The sequence below is a fragment of the Fusarium redolens genome, assembly GCF_020744475.1.
Source record: "Fusarium redolens strain MPI-CAGE-AT-0023 chromosome Unknown BKA55scaffold_10, whole genome shotgun sequence".
NCBI classification, from domain to species: Eukaryota; Fungi; Ascomycota; class Sordariomycetes; order Hypocreales; family Nectriaceae; genus Fusarium; species Fusarium redolens.
Window position 1 is genome coordinate 164,768 of NW_025763673.1, and position 9,265 is coordinate 174,032.

The 9,265-nt window shown below is 51.7% G+C and overlaps 2 protein-coding genes across 2 annotated transcripts; one reads left to right on the top strand and one right to left on the bottom strand.

Moving 5' to 3' along the window:
* Positions 1-507: 507 nt before the first annotated feature.
* BKA55DRAFT_571220 (phosphatidylserine decarboxylase-domain-containing protein) lies at positions 508-1,992 on the bottom strand. The gene is made up of 5 exons (XM_046193056.1): positions 1,895-1,992; positions 1,798-1,833; positions 1,610-1,745; positions 1,001-1,559; positions 508-945 (listed from the first exon to the last, which is right to left on the bottom strand). The coding sequence occupies exons 1-5, from the start codon at positions 1,955-1,957 to the stop codon at positions 681-683; spliced, it is 1,059 nt and encodes a 352-aa protein (XP_046047865.1). The 5' UTR covers positions 1,958-1,992; the 3' UTR covers positions 508-680.
* A 3,673-nt stretch (positions 1,993-5,665) lies between these two features.
* On the top strand, positions 5,666-6,931 carry BKA55DRAFT_571231 (uncharacterized protein). Its single transcript, XM_046193057.1, has 2 exons — positions 5,666-6,270; positions 6,329-6,931. Exons 1-2 carry the CDS (start codon positions 5,961-5,963, stop codon positions 6,613-6,615), a joined length of 597 nt encoding a protein of 198 aa, XP_046047866.1. The 5' UTR covers positions 5,666-5,960; the 3' UTR covers positions 6,616-6,931.
* Positions 6,932-9,265: the final 2,334 nt, after the last annotated feature.

A 9,265-nucleotide genomic window follows, 5' to 3' on the forward strand; every position in this document is an offset into this window, starting at 1 on the left:
CATTTGCATAGCTGAAGCGGCCCTGGGGGTTACCCAGTCGGTAGATTGGTTCCGCTGACACAGACCAGCAAAGGGTTATTCCTCGACGCAAAGTACAGGTCCCATACGTTTTGCAGGTCATCTAGAGTCATGGGCTCTTTGAATGATCTCTCGTATTTTCAACAGTACTGAAGACAGATTGGTTGGTGGTTGTGTGTTCGAGTCGAATGTGCCCGCCTTCTTCTTTGTGTTTCGGTTCTGAAGTCTCGAAAGCTTTGATTTGACTTAATGTCAAGGCTGCTTTGCACAGAGAGTAGGTAGTCTCACCTGAATAGGTACACTCCGAGTCACCGACGTGGGCTGGGGGCTATAGCGCTGTCCGCATTATCGCGCGGTAGCTTTGCCGGATGAGGGACCTCCCCCGGTAGGCTATGTTCTTCACTTATACCTTTTTGCTCTGGAAGGAGAGAACTGGTAAGATCGACTATAGGGAGCTGGCTAGGCGTTTACTTGCGGGACGATAGTGGACTCGGATCGATGTCCTCGGGTGGTATTGGCCTTGTTGTTGTTGAGTAACTGAATGGGTTTACCCTGAATAAATTTTCTTTCTCCTTAATATACTATTTGTTCGCTCCGACCTGCCCCTCCATATATACATGCAACTTATATCAATTGGTGAACATCCTGAAGATAAGATTGAATTAAGCATTTGGATCTGCAACTTCAGCATACGTAGGTGCGGGAGACATCTCGCCTCGCCGGGTTGAACGGGTTGCACGACCCAAGCTCATACCAACCTCGACCGAGACTTGAATACGCTGCTTGCTTAACTGTAACAGATCGTTGTCAAATTTAATCCTCTCCACCTGGAATGCGACAATAATGGAAGAGCCGCCAAACTGAAAATGTCCCAGCTCATCACCCTTATTGACCTGTACGCCACTTTTCTGAAATTGCTCATGTATGCTGCATATGGTCAGAATGCGAACTATAAATGTCTCCGGAGCATAATTGCACTTACACGACTGATCCCACATTCGTTGCTCCGATGGCGACAAACAAGACATCGCCAAATTCAGCCGTCTCGATGATGACATACGCCCTTCTATTTCTCGTTAAGATATCTACTTGACTCTGTAAAGCAACAGGATCGACTTGATAATAGTCGCCGGGAATACTCCGAAATAATTTGATTTTGCCGGTCACAGATGAGTGGTATCGATGATAGTCTTGTGGTGATAGACGAAAGCTGGCAACGGCTGCGTTTTCGTACTTTGAACCGAGTTGTGTGTCCATGACGAGATTGGTAATGCTAAAATCATGGCCTTTAATCCAAATCTTCTTCGTTTCTGCAACTGATTCGTACGTGACAACTCTTGAATCGGCCACAACGACCGCGGTTAATGCATCATCAGGCCGGTGGATCGGCCTTGAGCCGGCTTTATGCGCTCGGACGAAGAAGTCTTCGAATGTGTTATACTCATTAATATCCGAAGGGTCAAAGTCATCCATGTTGATACCATAATAATCAACGAATTTGCTAATTTGCTCCTTGGATGCTGGAGATGCCTCTTTCTTACCTATTCGCGTGTTAATAACTTCCACGTGCAGCACTGACCCCAAGACATACCCTTTTCTAGGGACTTATTGTGCATATAAAGTCGCATGGCGTGTGTCGTATCGATCCATTCAGTGATATGGTTAAACAGGAAGAGGAGCTTGAGCTTCTTGCCGAGCGGGATTATCTCCCGCTCGAGTTGCCCAGTCTGCGACAGTATGTAAGAAAGTATGCAAGATAGGAGATCACAGACAACTCACTTTGCGATTGCAAGACAACCATCCCCAGTGGGCGTTCTATTACGGGATTAGCACGCTAACTATAATGCTCTTATTCTATTCAATGAGATTATCATACTGGATGTACCCATGAAAGTAAATAATTGAGGACGGTGTGAAAGAAAGCCGAAACACTCAACATTGTAGCAGAATTATCTAAATTTGTCAAGAAAGTTATTAAGATGGATGGGCCTGGCCGCATTTATAAATAAATCTTGAGATTTCTCATGGCGCACTAGTGACGTCTGACGTCATAAATGTATACTAGTAAGTTAACCGTTGCGTTTATTAAAACTATGAATAATTAATACGTATGTGAAGCTCTAGTTTGACGTCATTAACGAAACCTTTTTAGTGGATAACGTGTTTGATAGGCGAATGCACCAGACAAGCGAGTGCACCAATCTTATTTCCACCTTAAATCCGGGTTTTAAACACTCTTTAAAAATTGTTTAAAAATTCAAACTAAGCCTAAAATGGCTTAAAATCTTTAAAAAAAAACACTATTTAATATAACTAGCTATACTATTATGAGAAAAATTTTTTTTTTTTTGATTTTTAGCCGTTTTGTTTATAATAAAAAAATGTTATAGGGTAGGTTTTTTAATACTATACAGTGCAGTGGTGCATTCGCTTATCGATGGTGCCCGCAATTACGTCGTAATTCGCTTAGACCACGTGACAACTTATCCACCGCAAAAGGCGGCCCGTGAAATCGTGTGCGCGACGCCTGATAAGTGCGTTTGATAAGTCCCCGCAACTTATCTAGCTCCGGACGGAAAAACGACACCACATAGAAAGGCCTCGATCGACCGAGATGGCCGCAGACGACTCGTACACGGCCGCAGACGAGCGCGCCCGCGCCGCCCGGAGGGCGGGCCTCCAGGCGAAGAAGGACGAACAGCCGGCGAACACGGCGCGGAGTTACGCTGCGAAGCAGCGGGAGTGGAAGGCGCGTCCTCCCCGGCCGCCCCCCTCTCTTCCCCCTTTCCCTTCCCTCTTTTTACGCAGGAGCCCCATGGACGGCTAACAGACGAAAACCTATAGGCCTGGTGCCGTACGCCCCGGCCTGCGGCAGACGGCTCACTCTATAGCTGGCCCGACGGCGAGCTCGTAACGCCGGACAAGCTAGCGGCGTGGCTCAAAGAGGATATCCTCTTACGACGCGTAGCGCCGCCGCAGAAGAAGCCACGGGCACGGGCACGGGCACGGGGTAAGGGTAAGGGTAAGGGCAAAGGCAAGGCGGTACAGTTACGGCAGCAGCTTGAACAGGAGCAGCTCGAGGCCGCGGCCCTGGCAGAGGCCGAAAGCCTAGCCGAAGCCCTTGAGGTCCCCCTGGTCGAGGCCGCCGAGCTGCTCGCGGACGACCGCGAGGGCTACGTGCCACCCACGGCCCTTGCGCCGGCTGCAGCAGACCTTTCCGAAGGATCTCTGCTTACGAAGGGCACTATCGACGCCTATATCGCGGCCGTTATCGAGCTCTGGCGGCTCCAGGTAGCCCACGGTAACGCGAACACGGAGAACCCCAGGGGCGCCGCCGTACGGGGCTTCCTTGAGCAACGGGGCCGACAGCGGGGGAAGCACGACCGCGCCTCCTTTAAAGACCGCGGAACCGACGGGATCCAGGCCGGCTATTCGCACGATGAATGGCTCCGGATCCAGGATCTCCTTCTCAGCGGGGCCGCATACATGCCGCAAAACCTCCGTACGCGAGTCGACCTCCTATTCGGCCACTACTACCTCCTACGAGGGGAGAACCGCCGTAAGATGGAGCTTGCGGACCTATCCCTACTCGACTATCCGTCTTCAGAAGGCCCGACCCCCTGTGGCTGCCTCGTGACCCTTCTGCGAGACGGTAAGCTGAACAAGACGGCAAAGAAAGAGTTCATGGGCGCCCTCCGGCATAAGGACCCCTTGCTCTGTACGCAAGGGGCTCTGGCACAGCTCTTCTTCTGGCGCTGGCACGTCGCCGGCGAGTCGCCCCCGTCCTTCCGGCGCCGCCAGGACTGGTATCGGATCAAGGCCCTTGTTGGACGGGACCGCGAGCAGGAGCTCTCGTACCCGACGCAGCTACAAGAGACCTGGCGTATCTTCGGCGCCGCTGGCCTTGTCGCGTCAAAGAAGACTCACCTCCCGCGCAGGGTAGGCGCCCAGGACGCTGAGACCTACGGCACGTCGCTCGCACAGATCTCGCAGGCCGGCCGCTGGAACCAGAGCGTGCTTTGCCAGGCCTATCTTACGCACCTACCGCGCCAGTTCATGCGCATCGTCGCCGGCTTCTCGGCGTCGCCGGGGGACTACTTCCTCGCGCGTGCGGCTAATGAACCCCCGTACGTCTTACAAAAGCAGCTCTGGCCGTGGATCGAGGAGTGGGAGCCTCGCTTTGAAGCGCGCGCGCGCCGGCAATGCTGGGCAGAAGGCGGCCTCGACGACGACGACCTAGCCGCTGACGGCTTCCTTAAGCTTATGCGGCGCCTGCGCATAGTACTCTTACAGGACCTGGCTGTCTTGCAGCCTCGCTACCCGTCGCTGCCCTTCTTCGCCTATGCCCCTTTCAACGGGTCTGAATGGGACGAGTTCGCCGTCGCCGTTCGCTCCGACGCGGCAGGGGCTACGGAGCCGTTAAGCCTGCTCGTACAACGCGCCCTGCCAGAGCTAAGCGGCGTGTTAGAGAGCACGCGCGAGGCCCTCTTACAGAATAACCAGCGACTCGCCATCCGATTAGAGGCCCGGCTAGAGGGAATCCAGGGCGGTCTCGATTCCCTGCTCCAGGGCAAGGTCCCAATCACCTTTACCGGCCACTTTGGAGCCGGGCCAGCAGTGTCGCTGGCGCCGGCGCCGTCGGCAGCCCCTACCTTGAACTTCAATACGGCTCCGGCTCCGGCTCCAGAGCCTCCAGTACCAGGTATGCCCGTCGTTGCAGCCCTGGCCAAGGTCTTTACAGTGCGGGATGTCTGGAAGGAGTGGGAGGAAGGGATTGCAGGTCAGCCGGCCGTACGGGTGCTAGAAGAGACGTGGGGAAGCCGCTGGCGCCCGGGGAACGGGATCAGGGTGCAGTTCTGTCGCCGGAAGGTGATCTGGGACGAGCTCTTGGCCCGCACGGCGTCCGGCAAGAGCGAGGAGGAGGCAGTTGCAGAGCTAGAGCTCTTACGCGCCGGCCGGAGCTTGAACCGGCTCGTCGACGAGCTCAAACAGCGCCGCCGGCGGGGCCAGGGCCAGGGCCGGATACGGGTACAGGTAGGGACCCCCGTGCCCGATGACCCAGACCCGGGACCAAGGCCGACTCGGGACCAGGGCCATCGGGGGCGCTGGGCTCGGCTAGGGAGGAGGCGGACCGCCCCTCGTCGACGGTAAGCTGGCCGTCAGGTAGGATCTTTATATATTTATAGCGGTAACTAGTCCGTATCTATCTATCTATCTAGAAGGCATATTTTTATTTTTTTTATTTTTTATTTTTTTTGAAGATTAAGGAGCAGCAGGATCAGCGCATTGCTATGTCGTAGTCCTTGCAGCGAAGCCTGGCCCCCCAGCCGCTGCACACGCAAATATCTCAGCGCCCGCTCGCCTATACAGCGTCGCTCTTGAACCAAACGGACCGCCAGAGCGTAGCAGTCCTCCAGCCCTGGAATTGCATCGATTTGGCTCCTAACCGTCGAGATATTCGCGTGCGCGGCGCCGGGCACTTATCAGATGGTAGTTGTGTAATCACATACGATTTCCCGAAATTACTCCGCAAAACGACCCCACGATAAGTTCTGCTTATCATGTACGTTACTCCGGACTAGCCGGGACAACTAATATAACTAATATATCAATGCGAGGTTTTAACTTTACCGTAGGCTGCCTTGTAAACCATATTAGATTCTTGAGCAAACGGATTGGCCAGAACTTTTACCGATGGTCCCACAATGTAATGTCTCGAGATTGCGAGGGGCTGGAACGCTATCTTCTTTATGAAATTCTTTCGGCAGTTGACTCTTTTCATTATTATCCTTCCTTCCATGCAGATCACTGCCCTTCTTGTCCTGTCCCCAACCGACGACTTACTGTACAAGAATGTTGCCAGCCCACCATAAATTAAATAGGAAGTTCACGAGCTCATCACCATCCCCACAAATCACTTAATATCTATCTCAATAGTCGCTATGCGTTTTCTAATAGCGTTTGTTGCCATCTTTGGGTACGCTGCAGGAAGCCCACATCCGATGGAAACGAGAGCCACCAATCAGGTCTCAACTTTTCAGATTGTTGCTTTCCGCCCCGACTCGGAAATCGACTCACTCAAAATCAAAGCTGCCAATAACACACTCTATATCGGTCCATCCGCCCAAGACGCATGCTGTAATCAGCGGAACGCCGAAGACGCCGCGACCTTTTATCTGAAGAGCGAGGAGCTCTTTCTGTACTCGCCAGGCAATCCGAAGCAGCAGGTTTATGTGGACAACTCTAGAGCTGGTACGGCCTGGGAAACCAGTTTCTTGAGATACCAGAATTCACGCTAACGTTTTCCCAGGCGAGAGAAATATTCGTTATTACATCGGATCTCAGCCGCAGCCTCAAGGTGCCAAAACGAAGGGATGGGAAATCCGCAAAGACGGGGCTCTGACTTTCAATGACGGTCAACTGATGGCTTGCAACAACGGTGCTAATACTTGGGACGTCTTGCTACGAAGCGGTGACCAGAGCGCTGGGAATGGCAAGAAGTGCTTGGAATTCACAGCCAAAACATCCATTAGAGCAAGTCCCACCAGCTGTTTGTATTCTGGTGAGCATCAAGTTGTCTCATTCCACTGCCTGTGATAGAGGGATTCCAGCTACGCTTGGAGAATATCTGTATACCATTGTTAAAAGAAATATTATTGGTAGAAAATTGTTAGATAGGAGAGGTTTGGTGTTACGCTGTATGTCTGTTGATCCTTATTGAGAGATATATTTTGTTGAGGGCGTTGTGCATGATGCCTTACAGGCGTATATAAAATAGCGCTGTTTCACAGGTGTAACCTTGATCTATCTCTTTGGTGAGACATTGGATAAGGCTATTATAATCGTAAGGCAATTGATAGGGACGCATCAAGAATTGATAAGAGCGTATCGTCCTTAGGGACGCTCCAACTTTTATAACATGCGATTGGCCCAACTTTTCAAGACTCATAAATACTTCACCATGAAGGCGGTGAAGCCAGCTCTCTTAGATAGATAGATAGAGTTTATTACGCCCGGGAGAACGAATCTCATAGGGCCAGTAGGTACGCTAAGCTATTTACGATTCCTCCTCATTGATCCGGTCTACACAAAGGAAAGCCCCACTTCTCTTCTTACGTCTTTTCCGTTCAAGCCTCGCTTGACTCTGCTTGACAGGCCTGCTTGAAGGCCGACTTCTCCAAGTGTTCAGCATCCTATCTTCAGCAGCTGAAGCATGGTCTATCAACTTGAGGCTGTTTGTTGTTAGTGATTGACTGCGGTGTTAACGTTTTACTATGTTCTGTTTTCCCTTTCTCAACTCAGTCTTCCCGTCGCCATCGCAAACTTGATTGCCGCTCGCACCGCCTCCAGGTTAGGTGCCCATTTGGGTCCGTCTGACGCCGACTTTCCGCCCAGGAAGAAGGAAAGGTTGCCCATCATGCCTTGTCCAACTTGTCGCATGCTTTCGCGTTCCGCCTCCCATCTTGTGCATCGAAATAAGAAGTGCTCCATCGTCTCTGGTGCTCGTCCGCACTCGCACATGTCCGATTCTGCGGCTCCTATCTTGCTGAGGTAACTGTTGATCCTCGCCATTCCTGTCCGAAGTTGCGAAAGCATATCGGCGTCTCGTCTCTTCAGTCTGTCATACAGCGCTTTCGTATGTTTGCCTAGTAGAGCTCGGTCAATACGCTTAGAGTAGCCGCCTACTCTATCGGGCAGTGTTTATTGCTGGCGCAAATTTCAGGGTGGCGATCAATTCAATCTGTGGTGTCAATTGAGTTGAAGCAGGGGTGGCACGGTGTGTTTTATGGGACGTGCACGCTCGCACGGTTCACTGATTGATCTTTTGTCCACCAGATGTGTGATTGAATTGAATTGATAGCCAGCCTGATTAGCTAGGCAACAGTGATCTTGTTGGACTGAACTAGCATTGGAGTGGATTTGGAGTGGATTTGGCTGGACTGGATTCACAGTTTCAGAAATTTGGACTGGACTGGATCGAGAGGTCTGGCGCCTCCTGGAGCACCAATGGACCATTCCTAATTAGGAAAGAGGCAAGCCCGAACTCCACTCTTTGTTTCAGGCACGTTGTTCCGCGTGGTGTTGATTGGTTTCCACGATGCTAAATCCGTCAAGTCCCATCGGCAAACCAAGTCAGTAATGCAGCGCGAAGGTGAGACGTCCGTTTGCCTACATAATATACAGCAGCACGAACCCGATAACATGCCCTTTACCATTTGACCAACAAGGTAATTGACGTCCCAGAATGGCCGCGCCAACAATCACCCACTTCTTCTCTCGTTCTTCTAATAGGTCTTCAGAGTCAGACAATGTTGTTCTCGCTCCAGAATCGATCAACAATACCGGTAGTCGCGATCCGGATGCCCTGATCCAGCCAGATGAGTTCAAGCTTCAGGGCGAGCAATATACTCGCTGTTCTGTGATCGCAAGAGGCCCTAGATCAACAAAGAAACGCACGCCGGTGATCTGGCTATACGGTGAGGATCTACAGTCAAAGAGAGATCGGAAACGGGTATGGTACTGCTACCTCTGCGAGAAACAGCGTCGTCAACAAGAACTTCCAGCAGTCTCAAACGGAAATTCTACGGCACTTGATTATCTCCACCTGAAACATCATATCGACAAGACTACTGGAGAACCCAAGTCCTTTCGAGGAGACTCGGTGGACTCGAGCCAGCCCTCGATATCCGATTACCAGGACATGAAATCGATCATCTTCTCCCGCCGCTTAGATCGGTTCAAGGAACTCCTAGTCCGCTGGCTAGTCTGCTGCCATATCGCCTTCTTCCAGATCGAGAATGACTACTTTCGCGACCTCCTCTTCTATCTATTCCCACCCTTAGCTGATCTCCTTCCAAAGGCAGCATCGACCATTCGCCAGTGGGTGATGAATATGTTCGAGGTGAGGAAGGAGAGACTGCGGCAGGATATGCTCGACAGTCGGAGTTCCATTTCGCTGTCCTTTGATCTGTGGACGTCGCCGAACTACCTCGCAGTGCTTGGAGTAGCAGCACATTTCATCGACAAATCTGGGCTGCGTCGAACTGCTGTCTTGGCGCTACGTGAAGTGGAAGGGGAACACTCAGGAGAGAACATCGCCGATGTCCTGTTGCAGGTCATCAAAGATTATAAGATTACGGACCGAATTGGCTATTTCATGTCCGGTAACGCATCGGCCAACGATGTTTGCGTTGACTTTGTACTGCGCGCTGTCTACCCAAGGATGTCAGATAAGCAGCGAAAACGC